This window comes from Lissotriton helveticus, chromosome 1_1, assembly GCF_964261635.1.
Source record: "Lissotriton helveticus chromosome 1_1, aLisHel1.1, whole genome shotgun sequence".
Classification (NCBI taxonomy): domain Eukaryota; kingdom Metazoa; phylum Chordata; class Amphibia; order Caudata; family Salamandridae; genus Lissotriton; species Lissotriton helveticus.
In genome coordinates, this window is record NC_136057.1 from 805,274,164 (window position 1) to 805,296,132 (window position 21,969).

At 46.7% G+C, this 21,969-nt stretch overlaps 1 protein-coding gene across 1 annotated transcript in view; it reads right to left on the minus strand.

The window, feature by feature from the left end:
• Positions 1 to 21,969, minus strand: part of IFRD1 (interferon related developmental regulator 1) — a 160,571-nt gene that overhangs the window by 39,420 nt on the left and 99,182 nt on the right. The window contains exons 10-11 of the mRNA XM_078674456.1: positions 18,162 to 18,290; positions 6,387 to 6,482 (exon numbers count right to left, since the gene is read on the minus strand). Of these exons, the coding sequence (XP_078530582.1) occupies positions 6,387 to 6,482; positions 18,162 to 18,290 (225 nt within the window). The remainder of the gene's footprint in view (positions 1 to 6,386; positions 6,483 to 18,161; positions 18,291 to 21,969) is intronic.

Sequence of the window (21,969 nt, forward strand, 5' to 3'; positions counted from 1 at the left end):
GATCTCTCCATGGTTCTGTGTTAACAGTTGCAGTTTATGATGTGATACCACAGAGTTCCAGTAATGTGGTGTACCACGGTTGCCCTGCCCATGTTGGTGCAATGAGAATCAGTGTGAGTGAGTGTTGCTGCAGCTTGCGCACCACTAACTGAATGAGTGGGAGAGGCAGAAAAGCATACGCAAATCTGCCTGACCAACTCATCCATATCGCATTGCCTTTGGACAATAGGTGTGGATGCCTGGAAGCGAAGCTTGGGCATTTGGAGTTTAGGTGTGTGGCGAACAGATCTATTTGTGGGTGTCCCCCTTCTTGAAAGAAAGGTTAAACTTGTGGATGAAGTTCCCACTCGTGAATCTGTTGTCTCGGACGTTAGAACAGATCTGCAACCAGATTTTGTACTCCTGGTAGATGTTTTGCTAGTAGGTAGATGTTTTGAGGAATGGCCCCACCTCCATATGCTCCGCGCCAGCTGTGAGCTGTAAGGAGTGTTCCTCCCTGTTTTTGAATTTAGTACATGGCTGTCATTGTCTGTGCGGACTCAGACAGCCTGGCCTGACAGATAATTTTGAAATGATTTTAGAGCTAGAAAACTGGCTAGCAACTCCACATGGTTTATGTGGAGTAGCTTCTGTTGTGGTGTCCACCTGCCTTGTACTGTGTGCTCTGACAAATGAGCTCCCCAGTCGGTGAGGGATGCGTCTGATTAGTACTACCTGTGGAACTGGCTTAAGGAACAGCCGTCCTTTGGAAAGGTTTTTGGTGTTCCACCACTGCAGAGAGCGATGTGTCCAGCCGTTGACCACCAACAGATGTTAATTGACCTTGAGCCTGGTTCCACTGGCTTGCGAAGCACTATTGCAGGAGGCACATCTGGAGTCTTGCGTGCCGTACTACGAAAATGCAAGATGTCATCATTCCAATTAGTTGCATGCTTTGTATTCTTATTGGATTGGGGGATGCAAGTCCTTTGAAGGTATCTATTGTGGCACCTAGATACTTTTGAGACCGGGATGGTTGAGGTGCGACTTTGCGACTTTTATAGTGAAGCAGAGTTTGTGTGAGGTGAATGGTCTTGTGTGTGCTGGATGCACTGCTGGTATGACTGCTTTTATTAGCCAGTCGTCCAGATATGGGAAGACATGGATGTTTTCCGTTCTCAAGTGTGCTGCTACTACAGCGAGACACTGAAGACTCAGGGTGCTGTAGTGACTCAGAAGGGGAGGACTTTGAATTGGTGATGCTAACTGTCCACTACAAACCGAAGGTACTTACTGAGAGCTTGGTGAATGGGAATGGGAAAGTAGGCGTCCTTGAGATCTAGGGTAGCAAGGAAATCGCCTTGTTTTAACAGAGGAAGGACCTGCTGTAATGTGACCATATGGAAGTGGTCAGACTATGTAAAGGGTATGGGGTCTCAGATCCAGTATAGGTCTGAGGGAGTAGTCTTTTGGGAATAAGGAAATATAGAGAGTAAACATTTGTGTTTTAATGATGTAGTGGAACTGGTTCTATTGCATGTTTGTGCAGTAGAGCGAGAACCTTCTGTTTTAGGTGTGTGAGATGCTCTTGTGACCTGGGACGCTGTCTGGGTGGTATTGTTGGAGGAGTGAAGTGAGCTCCAGGCAATAACCTGACTGAATTATTTGTCTCACCCGCCTCTCTTATGATAGTGTTCTAGACACGTAGGAACTGTTGCAATCTCCTACCGACAGGAGTGGAATGGTTTGGGGGGAGGGGAGGGAAGTCACTGCTTGGAGGCGGTATGGGTGTTACCTCTGCCTCTACCTTTAGTATTGTTGCCTCTATCCTCCTCTGTAATAACCTCGATTGGGCGAGGATTGGTGGGACTTTTGTAAGAGGCAGTATTGGTAAGAAGAGTTTAGGCGCCCCTGTACGAGGAGCAACGAAAGGACGCTCTGGGAGTTTGGTTTTGTAAAGCTCGCATGGTTTTTGCAGAGTCCTTTTAAATTTTTTCGAGAGAGGTATCAACTGTGGGACCAAACAGATGTGGTCAAAGGGTTGATTGAGAATACTGGTTTGTACTTCTGGTTTGAAACCAGAAATACACAGCCAGGCATGCCTGTATAAAAGTATGCCGGTATTTATTGCCCTTGAGGCTGTGTCAGTAGCATCTAGAGCGCATCGGATTGAAGTGTTAGTAATGACCTTCCTTTCCTGTATCAAATCAGTAGCCCTGGTCTTGTTATTTGTCTGGTAGATGTTTTATAAGGGTTTCAAGCTCATTGTAGTGAGCCCTATCGTATCTTGCCAACAGAGCTTGGGTGTTGGCGATTCGAGACGTTGGCTCCTTGAGATGTCATACGTTTGCCTGAAGCATCTAAGAGTTTGGACTCATCAGGGGATGGAGCCTCCCCTGGTGTCTGAGAGTTGGCTCTTTTTCAACAGATCTGGGTTGAATCCATCACCGTTCTTTAGCCCACTCTGCCACCCCAGTTCAGACATGGCCATATGCAAATCAGTCTGACCCTGTGCAGTTCGGGTGGACTGTTTCCATGAGGCACAGGGTCAGACGGATTTGCATATGGCCATGTCTGAACTTGGGTGGCAGAGTGGGCTAAAGAATGGTGATGGATTAAACCCAGATCTGTTGACTGGGTGTGAGTGTTTGATTGGTTCAGATGCTCCGTCCATCACCACCCCCTTTTGTACCGCTTTGTTCGCCGTGAGTTGGCAGGGTATGCTCAGACGTTGAGTCCCTTGCTCACTTTGCCACTGGATTCAAGCAAGCCTGGCTGAAGACTGCTGAAATGCCAGGAACTGGTCCTAGGAAGCTTGATTCCGGTCCAGGGAAGGCATGGCTTGGCAGTTCGGGCTGGACTGTTCCCATGAGGCACAGGGTCAGACTGATTTGCATATGGCCATGTCTGAACTGGGGTGGCAGAGTGGGCTAAAGAACAGGGATGGATTAAACTCAGATCTGTTGACTGGGTGTGAGTGTTTGATTGGTTCAGATGCTCCGTCCATCACCACCCCCTTTTGTACCGCGAAGTTTGCTTTGGTGTCGAACTTTACTTTAGTTCGACCATTTTAGGTGCCGAAGTTTATAAGTTTCACTTTCGGTGTGAGAACCTTCTGTTTATCGGGACTGACAGGAGGCTAACTCGAGCCAGAGTCGCCTAGAGGCTTTTTGGAAGCCTTTGTTGCCGGGCCCGAAGGCGGGGAATCGGATGTTTATGATCGGTGGGCACCTGGGCCCGAAGGTAGAGGTGGAACTGACGCCTCAACTGATGTGAGGGTATCAAGAGGGTCGATGTCTGTACTTACGACCCGTTGACCAGCTGGAAGGGGATCGTCATCTTCTGCCTGCTCGTCTGCTCCGGAAGCTGAATCCTCTGCTTTGGAAACGATGACGTCCCCTTGCTGTTCTTCTTCGGACTCCGGTTGGACTGGAGTCTCCTCAAAGAGGGTGCCTGGTGCCGATGAAGACGATTGTGCCATAACTCTCCGAGCTAGACTGTCTTTTTTGACCGGAACAAAGCACAGGCCTGGCAATCTCTGCTTTCATGCTCTGGGGACAAGCACAGATAGCACACCTCATGTAGATCAGTGTGGGGGAATTTGTGTCCACACTGAGGGCACTTCTTGAATGGTGTGCTTTCCATGAGCAGAAGCCCAATGGTGCAGATGGGCCAGAGGGCGCCCGACAATCACTGGAATTGAGAAGTGAAGGTTGTTCGAGAAGAGTGTATAAGGAGGTCTTGATCGAAAACAATACAGACGGTAGAGATCAAGGAATGCGCTTTGAAATGAGATCGGTAACAAAACCGAGCAGGAGTGACATACACATCCGAGCCCGATGGTGAAAAAAAACTATCTGAAGATGGAGTCGATGCCCATACACACTATAATCCAGAGGAGGAGTCATCTACCATACAAAGACTCTTCCAGGACAACAACAAAGTGTAATCATCCGGGCCCACCACCAGATGGCGATCTATGCACTAGTGTGTGTGTGATCTGCAGCCCATACGCCTCAAACAGTACGTTTTCTTATTAAGAGTATTAAAGGGTGAATGGGGTGGCATATCAAAATGAAAAGGACAAGCTCCAACAGTTTCATACATTTTGATATGTTGGGAAAACACTAAAATGTATTCTATCCTTAAATAATGAGACTGCTAGCAAAAGCCTAACATGGCAGCTGCTATGGTGGGCGCTACTACTATAAGTGAAGTCAAACTTTGTGATCTTGAAAAACATAAAAAAGATCCAAATAGCTTAAACTCACTGAAAAATATTCACAAACATCTTGACAAAGACGCAGAATCGGTTGGTGGCACACCAATCAGATTGGCACAAAGTATGGTCTGTGAAGTGACAGAGGCCCCACTGATGCCAGCTGGGTGGCCGTAGGGGGTCCAGGTGGGTCAAGGATAGTGTAAGGTGGTCATAGGGAAGCAAAGCATGTACATTTAGTGGCTGAAATGCATAGCAACCTAGGCCACCCAAAAGGTGTACATGACAACTGACTTGCCTCTTAGTTCACTAATGGCATTGTTAGTGGGAGCATGAATGCTTCAAAATTCAGGTTTCAAAACTATCACTCAAAAAACGTCTCCATGCAGTGCGATGGTAAAACACTTCTGCATGTTAATAAAATACACTTTTTTGAATTTTGAAGAAACGTAATCCTATTTTTACACGTTTGTTGCAAGAGATCTTTAAAAATAAAGGTGTTCCTAAAATTAAGTGGTGCAGGACACCAACTTGGGTCCTATTAGGATGGCGGACGGACTTGGGTCCGTCCGCCACCCCCGAGGTGGAGGGACCGTCCGCAGGGGCAGCGGCGGTCCCTCCGGTGCAATTAGGATGTGACCGCCACCCTGGCAGTCACATCCCGTATCATTAACCCTGCGGCGGGTGCTGCTTGAAGCAGCACCCGCCGCAAGGTTAAAAATGCATGTTTTACATTTACATGCACAAAGCAGCAGGCACCGGGCGGTGCCTGTCGCTTTGTGCATGTAAATGCTAGGGGGTACCATAGGTACCCCCCCCCCCCCCCAAGTGCACCCCCACCCCCCGGGGGCCCGCAACGGGACCCCAAACACCAAATACCACATGCTTTTCCACGGCGGAAAAGCCGCCGTGGAAAAGCACGTTTCCATGCACATCGTAATTTGGCTGACTGTGTCTTGCAGACACCGCCACCAAATAGCCCTCCACACCCTGAGGATCAGCGGCGGACGGACCTGCCGTCCGCCGCTGGTCCCACCGCAATTCCACCGCCATCCTAATCTGGCGGTGGGTGTTTTCTGTGGCTGCGGCGGTGAATCCGCATCCTCCAGGCCGGCGGTGGCTTCCGCCGGCCTGGAGGATTCGGATTCACCGCCATCCTAATCGGCCCCTAAGTTACTTCATAACGCCAGTCAATTTGCAAATAATGCTTGCCTGTTTAACATTTTTCTATTAGTGCTCAGCAAGTAAAGAACAGCCCTTGATGCTGTTCACAGAGGTGGGGGGAGGGGGTATGAAAAGGTCAAGTGGGTTGCAAGGGACGTACTTTGAGAATCACTGGGCTCTAACTCAACAATGGCAAGCAAGATTTTCACTGGACCCCTTCCCACTTGTGATATTCGCAGACATCTTACTGTCTTTAGCACACCCAAACATGTCTCTACGTGAGCTATTACACGAACCATAGGAGATCAGAATAAGTCAGAGGTACTAAATATCACAACTCAAGCTCGTAGATAAAATGGGAGTACCCATTCCAGTGCAGAGAATGTAATAAAATATCTAGATTGCTATATATCTCACCCAGTTTGGAGGATACATCTGAGGGCAAACTATCCTGAGCGGTTACATAACTTCACATACCCTAAAGTTGAGCCATGTACATATTCGGCCACCAGAATTTGCTACATTCCCAAATATTGTAGTTATTTATTGCATATTTTCCGACACAGGGTTAAGAAGGCAAACCTGCAATGCGCGCCCTCGTCTTATAAGATGCAAAAAATACACTTCTCTCCTCTTGCTTTTTCTATACTGATGTGAGTAGAGAAGTCGGTAAAGGGAGTTCGGTTTCATGCTTGGGTAGATCACTACATAGGACCGCTTTAAGAGTATACAGGAAAATATTTCGTCAGTTTAAGTGTAGTCTGAAATTTCTTCACATTTAAAATAGCGAGTTTAAATCCCAGATTTTCAGAACGATATTTTTACACTTCTAAAATTTTGAAAATCTAATCATTTAGGCTGTTGAATAGAGATCTGAAGTGCACAAACTAAGCAAACTATTACAATCTGATTGTAAACTACGGCTGATAAAAGGAATGAACGTCAAAACAGACCGAGGTAGGAGTTTAAATGAGTACACATTCTTTTAAACTATTATAAGGAGTAAAATAGCTAAAACACATACCCTTTCAAAACGCGGAATTTTCATGGTTTTTAAAGTTGCAGCATCAAGCATCACTGGTGGTCCTAGTTCAAAAACATTTCGAAGAAACTCATTGGCCTGTGGAGGTAAAACGTGATTTACTAATCTTAAGTAAAACAGTTCTCATTCCCAGATCTACCGAATGACCACTAACCATAGCTAATTCGATTGAACCCAAAGGCAAATCAGACCAACTACATAATTCAATTTCATACAAAACTACAGAACAAATTGTTGCAAGGTCATCCTGTGCCAGGGCACCCCCCAACTTTTTGCTGACTGGTATTGGTGTAACGGACTGACTGACCCTGCCTGGTCTCTGCCTAACCAGGCCCAGGGACGTTGCTAAGCTGAAAGACACTCCGAAAACAGGGAAAACGCACACATGCACTAGTGTACACTATGGGTTAGAGTACTCCTGTGATTGGTATGATTTCACCTATAAGGCCCAAGTACATAATATGGCAGGGGGATTGAAACTACCTTTAAGTCCCTAGTATATAATAGAGCATGGCAGTTAAAGGCAAGCAGCCCTTTCTCCACTTGCATGTGTTTAGAAGCATCCATGAGTAGCTTGACTGCTTTTAAAATGGAAACTGTGCCAAACACTACTTTGGTGTTTGGGGCACTTAAAAATGGATAAGCTACAATGTGTGGGCATTTTAGGTACCCCCAGGGCCCGGGGCCAGGTAGTTCAAGGGAGGACACTTATTAAATGTATTTATTTGTATTTATTTATTTTGAAAGTTTTATATAGCGCGAACAAGATCTTCGCAGATATCAGAGCGCTTTACAGAGGAGGGGAGCATATATACACAGATACATCATAGTGTTAAAAGTACAGTGAAGTGATATCATAAACAATCAAGTAAGTCAATTTCAAAGTCAAACAAAAATGCAAAGGGTTCGAACAAGTAGTACAGATCAGTATCGAGTCTTTGAAGTTGATCCCCAGTAGTGGTTCAAGTGTATTTAGCCATGAGGATCGCTTTTACTTCTCTTTCTTGAAAAGTATGGTAGAGGGGATGAGCCTGGTTTCAGGGGGGAGTGAGTTCCAAATCCTGGGAGCCATTCCTGAGAAAGAGCGTTTATACGTTTTTTCCTTGCGGAATCTTTTAGGCTTTAGCAAAAGATTGTTTGTGCCTCTAGTGTTTCTGGAGCCTCCAGAAATCATCAGCTTCTGAGCGCGGTATCTAGGTGAGCTCAGGTGGACAGCCTTGTGCGTCAAACAAGCGATTTTCAGGTGTATTCTGGCTTCAAAAGGCAGCCAGTTCAGGGATTTGAAGTCAGGGGAGAGGTGTGAGTGTTTTTTCGATCCAGTGATAAGTCTCGCTGCGGCGTTTAAAGAGGCTCTTATGGGTGCCGTAGTAGCTAAGGGGAGACCGCAGAGGGCGGTGCTGCCGTATTCTATTCGAGGTATGACTAGTGATTGTACCGCAGTTTGGAAGTCTTTGGCTGGAAGGAAGGGTTTAAGTTTCCTAAGGGTGTTGATTTGGTAGTTCGCTCCCTTAGTTGCTTTGTTGATGTGTTCCTGCATGCTGAGATTGGTGTCAAGTGTTATGCCCAAAGATTTTGCTGAGTCCACGATGGTGGGTTGAACATTGAGTGCCGTTAGGTGTTTAAGCCACATTTGTGCGGTAGTGATCTTCGCGGGAGGTGAGATCAGAAGGAACTCTGTTTTAAGGGCATTGAGTTTGAGATGATTAGCGGCCAGCCAGGATTGGGTGCTTCTGATCGTTGAGTTCAAGAGCATGATGTCTTTGGGTGATTGTAGTTTGAGATAAAGTTGGGTGTCATCAGCATACATGTGGAAGTGTACATTGGATTCTTGTAGCATGGTGGTGAGAGGTTCCATAACTAGGTTGAACAAAGTTGGGGATAGGGAAGATCCTTGTGGTACGCCTAGCGATACAGGTCTTGGCGCGGACATCAAGTTGTTGCTCTTGAATTTCTGCGACCTGTTATGCAGAAAGGACGTGAACCATTTGAGCACAGTTCCAGATAGGCCCATTCTTGTGTTTAATAGTTCAAGTAAATTCTCATGTTTGACGGTGTCAAATGCGGAGGAGAGATCAAGGAGGATGAGGAGGCAGGTATCGTTATGATCTAGGATTTGAAGGGCGTCGTCAATTATGTGAGTCATATCAGTTTCAGTACTGTGATTTGCTCGGAAGCCTGATTGATGAGAGTTGAGGAGATCAAACTGAGTAATGTGTTTAGTCAATTGTATTTGTGCGCATTTTTCCAGCAGTTTGGCAAGAGTCGGAATGTTGGTAATGGGACGGTAGTTGTTTAGGTCAGAGGGGTCGGCTGTAGGTTTCTTTAGCAAAGGTGTGACTTGTCCAACTTTGAGGGAGTCGGGAATGGTCCCTTGTTGAAGTGAGCTGTTAATGATTTTAGTCCAGAGTGGAAGGAGCGACGGGGTAAGGACTTTGACAGCGTTAGCAGGAAGGGGGTCCGTGAGGTGATTGGATGGTTTCAGAGTGCTGAGCAGTCTGCCAATTTCTTCTTCCGTGTAGGTGACAAAGGTTGACCAAGTGGCATTGTTTTTTGGTTTAGTGGGTGCTATGCAGTGGGGTTTGGGATAGAGGCTTGCGTCCATGAGGAGATCATTCTTTATGTTGTCAGTTTTTTGGTTAAAGAAAGAGGCGAAGTCTTCGCAGGAGGGAGCTTCGCACATAGTGTTGAGAGGTTGGGGTTGTTCTTTGGATTGTGTTCGGATAAGCTCAAACAGCTTTCTCGGACGATTTTTGGCTTGGTCGAGCGGACGGCTGAAGAAGTCTGATTTTGAGCGTTTTATTTTCCTGAAGTAGGCATTTCTCTTTTTCTTCAGGGTTTTTAGGTTCAGTGCAGAGGGAGCTGATCTCCAGGTGCGCTCTGCCATTCGCATGGCGCGTCTATCGTCATTGAGACTCCCGTCGTACCAGGGATTGGAAATTTTTGCGGAGGCTTTTTTTAGCTGCAAGGGTGCGACTTCATTAATTATTGAGGTCATAGTGTTAAGATAGTGATCAGTCAAGGATTGGACGTCCTTAACGCCAGTAGGAGGAAGTAGTAAGTTGCAGCTGTTGGGGGGCAGAGAGTTTGAGTTTAGTTTTTTCATGTCTCTTTTCCAGACTTTGGGCCTGGCGGATTGAACAGGGTTAAATTTAACTTTTTCATTGATGAAGAATGTGATAATATGATGGTCTGACCAGTCACAGGGTTGGATAGATTCGAGTTGGATAGAGGCCTCTTTGGAGATGATAAGGTCGAGGATAGAGCCTTTCTCGTGTGTTGGACTGTTGCAAATTTGAGTGAGGTCAAGGGCGTTAAGGAAATTCTTCAGACCTTTTACCACCGCATCATTATGATCGTTCCAGTGGAGGTTGAAGTCCCCAAGGTATTTTTGTGTGAGTTGTCGCCCGGAGTTGGTTGAGATCATATCCATGATTTGTTAGGAGAAGGTAAGGTTGTCGCCGGGTGGGTGGTAAACGCCGTGAAGAGTGCAGATCGGTTTGCCCTCACTGATAGAGGCAGATGTATTCACAGGAGGTTGGGGAGGGTAGGGAAGGGGAAGTTACTTTCAAGACAGAGAGGTTGCTCCTGTATATACATGCGATTCCGCCACCTTTTTTATTGCCAGACCTGTCAAGTCTGGTGATGTGGTAGTTGGGGGGGAACCAGAATGTCCATTATAGGTGTAGAAGATTCTGTTAGCCATGTTTCAGTCATGATGATTAAGTCAAGATCCAATTTTAGGATGATATCGGCGATAGCGGAGGAGTGTCTAGCGGCTGATCTGCAGTTGAGGAGAGTGCATTTGAGACGGGGTGTGTCGAGGGTGGAAGGGGGTTCTAGAGCGAGGGGGACTTTACTCAGGTTACTATGGATAGCGATTCTCTTGTTCAGTGTGGGGGGTCTAAGGGGATTGGAGTGAATCGTAGGAATGGCAGTGAGAGTGTCGGGTGTGTTGCTATGGGGAGCTGAGTCGTAGGAGCGGAGGAGGGTGATTGTGTCGAGGTCCGAGAGAGGGTTGCAGGAGCGATGGGGGCGGTTTTCGAGGTTGTGAACAGGGATTGAGGTCCAGTGCGGTGGGAGTCGAGTGCGCGAGTTCGCCGCCCGGGTGTAGGACCAGTTGGGAGGGGAGGTGATGGTGGAGGCGCGTGAGGGTTGTCTGGGGTGTGTGCTGAGTAATTGTTTGATGATGTGAATGTCTTGTTTGATCTGGTGGAGGGTGTTGGGTGAGGGGTGACTGGAGTGTGATAGACAGAGTAGTTGTTGTTTGATGATGTGCATGTCTTCTTTGAGCTGGAGGAGGGAGGCCGTAATGTAGTCCAGTGTGGGAAAAGTGTTGGAGGTGGGGATGGGAGGGTCGGGCGTGGATGACATAGGGGAGAGGTTGGTGGTGTGGATGAGAGTATTGGTGGTAGGAGGCGAGTGCAGGATGGGCGTTTATTAGTGGTGAAGGGGGTGGAGGTTGGGTAGTGGGGGGTGAGACTGGGGGGGGAAGTGGGATTGTAGATGGTACTTTTTGAGGGGGTGTAGTTGAGTTGATGGAGGTGGTGTGTTCTGTGTGATTAGTTAATGGGTGGAAGTGGGGGCTGAGAATGGGGGGGTGAAGGGTGGGGTTTGCCTTTGTGTGTGTCGGTCTGATGCTGATCTAGGTTAGGCGGGTTGCGGGTGGGAGCTGTGGTATCAGGGGTGAGAGGAACGGGGATGAGGGCTGGTGTGTAGGGGGAAGGGGTGAGGTGGTTGGTGTATGAGAGAGATCTATGTCTGTGCTTGAGGGGTGTGGGGTAGCTACGGTAGGTGGGTGAATGACTAAGGTGCCGGGAGTGAAGGAGAGGTGCATGTCGTTTTGGGTGGGAGCTGTGGTATCAGGGGTGAGAGGAAAGGGGATGAGGGCTGGTGTGTGGGGGGAAGGGGTGAGGTGGTTGGTGTGTGTAAGAGGGGGAGTGATCTATGTCTGTGCTTGAGGGGAGTGGGGTAGCTACAGTAGGTGGGTGAATGACTAGGGTGTCGGGAGTGAAGGAGAGGTGCATGTCTTTTTGGGGCTGGGCTAGGTTAGAATGAATGTAGTTTGAGGCTGTGGTGTCAGGGGTGACAGGAATGGGTGAGGTATGAGAGGAGGACAAGGTGAGGTTGGTGGGGGGGGAGGGGGTGCCGCTGTAATGTGTGGGTGAGGGATCTATGTCTGTAAATGAGGAGTGCGAGGTAGCTGCATTAGGTGGGTGAATGTCTAAGGTGCCGGGGGTGGAGGAAAGGTGCGTGTCGTTTTGGGGTTGAGCTAGGTTAGAAGGGTTGTGATTGGGGGCTGTGAATTCAAGGGTGATAGGCCTGAGGGTGCTATGAGTGGGGGTCCGATGATTGGCGAGGTGTTGTTTGAACGTGGGGAACAGGTTGTCTAGTAGTTCCAGGTTCTTGTCTGTGGATTGAATTAGGATAATCCCGTTATTGTATATAGTGATGGTGGTTCTGCCCGGGAAGAGTTGGGATGGTGTGATGGAGAGTTTTAGGCCATGCGCGAAATTCCTGGAGGTGGAGATGGTGAGTAAGGTGAGGAACACTTTTCTCCATTGGGCTCTGCGTGTGGTGTGGAAGATGATATCAATGTTCAGTGAACCATTGACTGGTGAGAAGTAGTTGTCTGTAAAGGGAGTTTCAGGGTGGGACCTCAGGAAGTTGTGTTTAAAGCGTTTAGCGGCTTTTTTAGTGAGTGAGGGTGGGTAGTTGATTCTATATGTGTGCTTGCCGACGGGTTCCATGATGGGAGGACAGTCTAGGTAGGTGTAGTAGGGAGGGTGCACTGTCAAACAGTTGCGTGGGCCAAAAGTGACACTAGTGAGTGCACAATAATGCTATACGCAGACTACAGATGCAGACAATAATAGTGAGATAATGGGAAGTGACACTAGTGAGCTGCCAAGGTATTTGAGGTAGTAATCGGTGCGTACAAGACTAACACTTGAGATGGGTGCGAGTTGCACAAGTGTGTAGGGTGCACAATAAAGATATAAGGGAGCAGAATACTGATGAGGACTGTAAGTTACATGGAGCAGGGGTGACACCAATGAGCAGCTAACAAAAATGAGGTAGTAATCAGTGTATACGGGAGGGAACAATGTAATGAGTGCAGGTTACATCAGTGACAAGTCTATGTGAGATATTCGTCAGTACATTTTAGGAATAGGAGTGAGTTCGATGTAGGATATAAACAAGTGCAGAACAAGTAGAAATATAATACTGACAATACTGGAATAAAATAACTGTGCAGACCATAAAAATATCTAAACCGAAGGTGACAATAGTGAGTAGTCAAAAATATGTAAGGTACAGGAGTCCGTGACAGAATACAGTTGCACACACAAATTATATGAAACAACAAGTGTCATTAGTGAGCAGCAAAAGAAAAATATATGAGGTAGCAAACGGTGCATTACCGGTGACGATAAAGTGGGACGTGCAAGATACAATTAGGAATATAAAATATAATACCACTGTAAAAGGCAATAATATATGGGCAGCAATAGGTGCAGAAAAAGTGAAATGTGCTGGTTACAATTGGGAATATATTAATAAATATCACTGTAAAAAAGGCAGACTATCTAAATCCGACGTGAAAACGCCTAGCTGTGTAAATTGTGCAGCTGGTAAATGTAGTCTAAGAGTCTAAGAGGCCTTAGGTCTTTAGGTCGATGGTAGAAATGACTAGTCCATGATGGTCTCCCAAAGATAGACAAACTAAGATGGCCGAACCGATAGGGGAGATAGAAATATTGGTCCTTTGTCTGTTGCTATTACTTTGGGCTCAGAGCAGGACCGTTTCACTTTCTATTCGAGCAGGCACTGCTCATAGCTTGCTGGGAGGGAAAAGTGGGGGAGTTAAAGCTGTGGAGCCTCGTGGACATCAAAGGTACCGGCGAGGATTTATTTCTACAGTTTTATGGCCCCGGCCATGTTGCACAAGGAGGTAGTTTACGAATGTGAGCAGTTTTATGGCCCCAGCCATTTTGTACAAAGGTAGTCTAAAAATGTGAGCAGGCGGGTGGGGTGAAATAAATACCTTATGCCTCCATAATCGTGTTGAGCTTGCCAGCAGAGTTTTTGTTGTTGCAATGCTTTGATCCAGGTGTGAAGCAGATAGATCTGACTGCAGCTATTTGTGCTGCGTGTTTGCCTCGATGTTCCAAACCTGTTTTTCCCTGAGCGGTGGGGAACACAATGACAAATATCCACTCCCGGTGAGGGGCGGCTCCTGTCGGCCCTCTAGCTCTCGTTGGTCCCAAAGCCCAGTTCAGCAATTCCCCAGCACCTCTACACCTTCACATCCGTTTCCCGGTTCCGCGGAGCAGTGGGCGCTGACAGGGATAAATCCACCTAGAGGGATCCCAGCCACCAGGAGCTCTTAGCAGGCTCCTGCTCCGGTGGCCATCTTGGCCATGAGCTTCATATGCCCTGTGTTAAGTGAAACTGCACATTTCACTCCTCACATTGTGATAAAGTGCTTCACAAAATAGACGTTTGTGTAGGGGCACTGTGGAGGGAGGATCTGCAATAGTTTTACATATTCAGAACCCCTAAAGTATCCCCTAGGTGTTCTAGGGGTCCATGTAGATGTAGGCAGGGTTCTTATAAAATATTTTATTAGCACTGGTGTTGAAAAAAATGGTCAAAGTCATTTTACCCCATTGTAAATCCCCTGCCACATGGGTTAACATGGCAAGAAGTTATTAACTAATAATACTCGCTAGGAGAATCATAAAAATGTCATTTAAGGACTTCAAAAAATTGGTATTGATAAATCCAACAATACCGTATTGTTAAATTTCTCCAAAAATGTACAGACGAAATGATAGGACTATCTATAAGCAAAAGGTTGGCCTTTCAGTGGTCTGTTCTGATTGGTCAGAGTTAAGTGGCTTAGCCAGGCTCCTTTGATGAGGTGATAGAGCCCCTGGGGTTAGCCAGGTCTTCTGGGAGAGCAGGGGTCTGTTACACAGTAATGCCAGAGCCTCAAACAGGAGGAGACCGGCAGAAGACAGTTTCATTAACAACTCTCCCCTTTGAACCTAGTCAGATGCTGGGCTTAAGGAAGGAATGAGCTGATGCAAAGGGGAAAGAGGGGGAGTATGAGGGGAGGGGGAGTATGAGGGGAGGGGGGGATATGGAGAATAGCCATTTTTGAGGTGTGTTTAGCCAAATCTTCTCTCTGCTCAAAATTCTGACATATTGAGTTTGAGAAATGGTGCCTTTTGAGAGATCATTTCACCATACTTTTAAGTGGTAAAGCTCGGGGGGGGGGGGAAGGGGGGTTGCCCTGCACCTCATTGGACAGGAGTGCCCTCCTGCTTGACCCCAGAGAACACTGAATAAGTATCAGAGGCAGTGCCTCTCAGATCTGCTGCTTGAACCTTAACGGTCCATCCTTAAGTTTGATTCAACCTACCAGGTCCTGCACTCTGACTGTGCCTGCTGCACTATCTGAAACTCCAGCCCTATGGATCTACCGTGCTTCAAAATTACTAAAGAGTGAACTACCTGCAAGCTACAGGTTAACAGAGCTCACCTGACCCATCGCTGCAAAGAATCCTCAGTCTGGAGTACTACCAGTGGACTTGTAAGAGTTTTGTCCAAGTGGATTGTGGGAACTGAAGCCCAAACTTTCAAGGACTACCTTGGAGTTTCCAGAATCTTGGATTGTGTTTTGGACATTATGGCCCCGCAAGAGGAACTTTAGGAAGTAGTTCCTCGCTGAATCCAGCCTGCTGGAGGAGGCTGCACGTCTGGGGGAAAATTCTCCAGAAAGGTTACCAAGTGTGAAATGGTCCCCCCAGAGCCAGCCAAATGTCCAGTGGCAGTTATTTGTTTCTAAGCACTGGAAAGTGTTTAATCCTTAAAAATTCATAGCTTGTTTTCCCAACAGTATTTTCGTTTTGATATAATTGTAAAGATAAAAAAAATGTCCTATTAGTATACATTGGTGTTAGATTGTTATTGTGTGTTGTGTCTTATTTACTGAATTGTTGTTTTTAAACACTTACATACCTGTCTTAAGTTAAGTCTGCCTGCTCACAGCCAAGTTACCAAGGGTTGAGCATGGGAATAATTTTCTAAGACCTATTCTGAGCACTCTATTGTGTTAGTGGTATTATGGTCAGTGCTAATTGCATAATACACTTTCCAACCCAAATCTACAGTTATTCCCACTATGTTGGAGGTCCTATTATATAAATGCAGCTCTGCTCCCTCCAGTTTGTTAGAATATTCCTATACAGTGAGCACACTAATCAAATACGTTTTGTAGCTTGAAGTTTGAAACATGCAAGCTATACCAATCTCACTCAACCAGCCATTTTAGTTTCTTTGGAAATAGATGGCAACTGACTTTCACCCCACCCCCTGCCCTCACCACCAAAATCAAATAATCTGGTTAGACTAAACAGTTCTGTTCAAATCCGTGCGTAGACCCTGGCAGCTATCGCACAAGCAGCAGGCAAGCCTTAGAGAATTGTGTTAAATTCAAGCAATACAAGCAATTTAAGGAAAGAACAAAATAAAAATCACAAATATATAAAAAAGCAAAACTCAAAAAGATTAGGAAATCAGAGAAAATTAATGTTTTAAGGCAAAACTGAAAAAGTACAGTTTGCAATTGGCCTGAACCCAGGTGGGATTTTATGTAGACCACCATAAAGCAAAGGTCAGATCTACAAGGCAGGTAGCTCTGGTCAAACTTAACCTTCTGACTTGGGGCTCGATTACAAGTTTGGTGGACAGGTACTAGCAGATCCCAACTCTCCTACTCACGGGGGCTGAGCCAAAGGGTTTAGACGTGCTCATAAGAATGAACTGAACCAGCCCCATTTGGCATCTTCAAGTCAAACGAGGTAGCCATTAGTCTACCATTTGTTCTGCCAACTATCCCTGTCCACTGCCAGCTGGCTGTGGTTTGTTGTTGACATCACTTGCTTCCTGGGACTGGAGGCCATGGTATTGACCTCTGGAGGGCAGAGTGATTAATTTTTGCAAGGTATCTGTATTGGCCCCTGGAGCCAAAATGAGTGGCAAAGCTGGTTCTAAGCCAGTTCTAGCTTAGGCAGCAAATTATCATTTTTATGTATAACGTGTTTTTCACTAAAGTTAAAGAAAATTCACTGTTCAGATTTTGAAAACCAAAGGAAAAATAATAATTTTGCTAGCATTTTCCCCAAATGGTGATTGGATAATTTTAGTCTTACCTACATCTGCTCATGGAGAAAATAGCCTAAAGATAATTGACAACTTTTAGGCTAACCTTGAGTGAAACCATGTTAAATATACAGTGTGGCACTTCTGTATTAGGCAACATGCCTTGTGAACCTACAAAGCATGCTTTACTGGTGAAAAAATGTGGATGGGTTTCGATACATGGCAAAACCATCATCCTTTGCCATGAGTAAAGGCAGATCTGTCGCACTGTAGCTAACCCACAGCCCAGCGGTCTTCAAAGCAGCCATTTGTCATATGTGGGCACAGACGTTTAACTTCCACACCAGTGGTATAATTTCTGTTATATTACAAGGCATTACAAGAAAGCTAAATGAACCTCCCGAGTGAAATCAGTTTTACAAATTCCATTGTACAGGCTCTGTGCACTGAATAGGAGTTCCAAATAGCACAAAGTCCCAATAACAGCCAAATACAAGTTCCCGAAAAGGCAAACCATCAGGAGTAACCATACAGAAAAGGCTGATTCCCTCAACTTTCAACCCCATGCTTAATTCCTTCCCACCTCCAGCTGCCACACGCTGCCATTTAGTCTACTTGCATGGGTTTTACTTTTTGAATAATGCAACTAAACAACTCCATTGAGAAATTAATGCCAGATTAACAGATTTTAGTCATCATGGTATGAAGTCGTGCCATTGCTGCACCTCTGAAAGAAGATGAGCAACCCTAAATAGACTGCATTGACAACAGAACCACCATGGTCATAGTCAGGGTTTTATTGAGCGCACATATCACCCGGAGGAGTCTCAAAGCGCTACAGGAAATGCTGGTGAAGGCGAAGATAGAACAGCATTTATTTAAAACTGATTGAAGCTAAGCTCATTGTATACCAAGAAACTAGAAAGATGTTAACCGGTTCAACATTAGGAACATATGGCTACAGGATAATTTAATAGCGAGTGCTAGCTTTTGCTAAGCTGGATGTTAAATTGTCTTGTTTACAGGGTTTTAATGAACTGATGTTAAATTATTCTATAAATAAATGTAATGAAGGTGTAATGTTGCACATTTTATAGTGTGATTAATCTAACTTTTGCAAAAACAGTTTTAATAGGCACCATAAGTGCTTTTGTTTAACATCTTTACCACTCATCTCGTTTCTCTAAAACTTAATTTGCCCCCTTCAGGACCGGGTTTAATGCTATCTGGAAAATACTACAGTTACATTACTACAGTTACATTGTAAATCAAACATTTCCTTGTAAGTGCAAAGAATAGTACTTAAAAGCAGTTGCTCAATAGGTATGCAGCAGCTAAACTTCACGGAACATGATTTAGTTATCAGAAAAGAAACAATGGACGATTTAAAGATTAGTTTAGACTCTTAAAGGTATTAAGTATTAACTGCTACACAAGGAATCTACTTATAGAAACAGTTCCAGAAATGCCCACGATGATACATCAAATGATGTACTGAAATAATGTTTAGGCTGTTCATTCAAAAACCACTTCTAGCCGGAGTAAGGCATACCCATGGCACCATTTGAATTTTCAGCTGAAGCTCACCTGCAGGTGATACTGCATGCCAGATCCCAGAAGTTCCTTAAAAGTGTCATAGGTGCGCTTTTTCACCCAGCAGTCTATGTACATGCGTTCAGGTCCAAATTTTACTGTCTCCGATGGGAAGTCACGTTCCTGTACAAAAACATTTATAGGATCAAAGTCTAAATTACTCTCATTCGCATATTACAACTCGGCACGTTTAGAATGGTTATTGGCACATTTCAGTGTGCATTTTGTTACAAATCCAAGTCAAAATTCCAAGGAGCTTTCAAACTTTCCAGAAGATACAACCTCCGTTTTTTTAATGTAAGCATTTCACGTAATACCAAGATTTTGCAGAGCAATCCGAGTGTGGCCAATTAAGCACAGCACAACAGTGCAGCGCTACAGAATGAATGAGTAATGTCTATTTGACATTTCAAAATGTGACACATTCCGTAGTAAGTAGCTGAAGTGGTTACATGTGTAATCCAAGTAGTATTTGGAGGCTGTCAAATAAAGTGTTATTCATCCATAGCAAAAGTAACGGATTTAAAAACACAAACAAATCTGTTGAAGATACGCAGCCTGTAATTTATGACTTGACAGTAGTGGTTTATTACTGTAACTGATTTGGTGACCAATACAGAATGCACTAATCTCAGACCTCTACAATCCTAGTCAGTTAAAACCCATTATGAATCCTAATTATTAACATTATTAATTTGGTCGTATGCCTCAACAATAACTAAAGACATAATGGCAGCCTATGGGGCTTTTCTGTCCTTTCCTTTCAGCTCTATCATGAACAAGCATTTACAATGCAATAGGTCTTGCAATATTGAAGTTTCAGCAATTGGCATTGCTAAATATTGGAACACCAATTGCAAAACTAATTGCAACAAAAGTCTATAAATTGTAGGCCAAAAAAAATTGTATTTATTTTTGTAGCAATGGTGGCATGCTGTGCTTTAAATTAATATGTTTAAAAGTAAAGTGCGCCATACTGTTATTGTTACAATAGTTAATTATGGATGCCTTAACAATTGGTGTGTGCACTGATGGCTGGTGGTGTGTGTGTGTGTGTGTCTGTAGAAATTGTGCACTGATGGCTGGTAGTGTGTGTGCCTAGTGGAAGTGTGCATTGCCGGCTGGTGGTGTGTGTGCCTGGTGGAAGCATGCACTGACGGCTGATGGTGTGTGTGCCTGGTGGAAGCATGCACTGACGGCTGATGGTGTGTGTGCCTGGTGGAAGCGTGCACTGACGGCTGATGGTGTGTGTGCCTGGTGGAAGCGTGCACTGACGGCTGATGGTATGTGTGCCTGGTGGAAGCGTGCACTGACGGCCGATGGTGTGTGTCTGATGAATGCGTGCACTGACGGCTGGTGGTGTGGGTGCTTTGTGAAAGCATGCACTGACGGCTGGTGGTGTGTGTGTGCTTGGTGAAAAAGCATGCACTGACAGCTGGTGGTGTGTGTGTGCCTGGTGAAAGCATGCACTGACGGCTGGTGGTGTATGTGTGCCTGGTGAAAGCGTGCACTGACGGCTGGTGGTGTGTGTGCGCGCTGCTGGTGAAAGCGTGCACTGACGTCTGGTGGTGTGTGTGCCTGGTGAAAGCATGCACTGACGGCTGGTGGTATGTGTGCCTGGTGGAAGCGTGCACTGACGGCCGATGGTGTGTGTCTGATGAATGCGTGCACTGACGGCTGGTGGTGTGGGTGCTTTGTGAAAGCATGCACTGACGGCTGGTGGTGTGTGTGCTTGGTGAAAGCATGCACTGACAGCTGGTGGTGTGTGTGTGTGCCTGGTGAAAGCATGCACTGACAGCTGGTGGTGTGTGTGTGTGTGCCTGGTGAAAGCATGCACTGACGGCTGGTGGTGTATGTATGCCTGGTGAAAGCGTGCACTGACAGCTGGTGGTGTGTGTGTGTGCCTGGTGAAAGCATGCACTGACAGCTGGTGGTGTGTGTGTGTGTGCCTGGTGAAAGCATGCACTGACGGCTGGTGGTGTATGTATGCCTGGTGAAAGCGTGCACTGACGGCTGGTGGTGTATGTGTGTGTGCCTGGTGAAAGCGAAGCGTGCACTGACGGCTGGTGGTGTATGTGTGTGTGCCTGGTGAAAACGCGCACTGACGTCTGGTGGTGTGTGCCTGGCGGGAGCGTGCACTAACGGCTGGTGGTGTTTGTGCCCGGTGAAAGCGTGCACCGAACCCTTCAACAGCCACACCAGCAAGAGCCACCTGGTTCACCGACGAGCTCCAGACCTCAAAACGTGCATGCCGGAAACTGGAGAAGACATGGCTCCACGAACGCACACCGGACAAACACGCAGCCCACAAGGACGCCACCCGCAGACATCACCACCTCAGACTAGCCAAAAGATCCTCCTTCAAAAACCGCTTGGGACAACAACGCACACGACCGCAAAGAGCTCTTCTGCATCGTAAAGGAACTCTCCAACCCAAGCGCCAACACCAACGACATCCCTCCCTCACAATAACTCAGACTCACTAGCCATCTTCCACCGCAAGATCGCTGACATCCACAACAGCTTCAACATCACGACCGCCCCGACAACGCCAGACGCCACCTCCCCTGTGAACACCACCAGAGCCAACCACCTGACCTCCTGGTCCAAGGTCGACGACGAGCAATGCAAGGTCATGAACTCCATACACCCATGCCCACACCACGTATTCAAAGCGGACGCAGCCATCGCACCCCAAATACGGAAGGTCATCAACATCTCCTTCGAAACAGCGACATTCCCAGAAATCTGGAAGCACGCCGAAATCAACGCCCTCCTCAAAAAGCCCAAAGCGGACCCCAAGGACCTCAAGAACTTCCGGCCCATCTCCTGCTCCCGTTCCCGGCAAAGGTCATCGAGAAAATCGTCAACATGCAATTGGCCCGCCACCTGGAAGAAAACAACATCTTAGACCTGTCCCAGTCTGGATTCAGACGCAACCACAGCACCGAGACAGCCCTCATCGCCACCACACAAAACATCAGCCCTCTTCCTCCTGGACCTGTCAGCTGCCTTCGACACGGTCTGCCATCGCACTCTAAAGACACGCCTCCTAGAAGCCGGAATCCAAGAGAAGGCCCTTGACTGGAACACGTCCTTCCTCTCAGGCAGAACCCAGAGAGTCCGCCTCCCACCCTTCCGATCCGAAGCCACCGACATCTGCGGCATCTCCCAGGGCTCATCCCTCAGCCAGAAGCTGTTCAACGTCTACATGGTCCCCCTCGCACAAGTGGCCCGCCATCACGACCTCAACATCATCTCCTACGCCGACAACACCCAGCTCATCCTCTCCCTCACCAAGGACCCACACCACCAAAACCAACCTCAATGAGGGAATGAAAGCCGTTGCCGACTGGATGAGGAGCAGCCGTCTGAAGCTGAACTCGGACAAGATGGAGGTACTCATCCTCGGACCCACCCCCTAAGCCTGGGACGACTCCTGATGGCCGACCACAATGGGAACAGCACCAACACCCACCGACCATGCACGCAACCTAGGGGTCATCCTCGACTCCTCCCTCTCCATGTCTAAACAGGTCAACACCGTCTCCTCCTCCTGCTACAACACCCTGCGCATGCTCCGCAGGATCTACAAGTGGATCCCGACCGAAAGAAGAACGGTGACACATGCCCTCGTCAGCAGCAGACTGGACTAAGGCAACGCACTACGCAGGAATCCCAGCTAACCACCTACGACGACAACGCATCCAAAACGCCTCCGCCCGACTGATCGTCAACGTCCCCCGCCGCAGCCACATCACCCCCACCTGAGACACCTACACTGGCTCCCCGTCAACAAGAG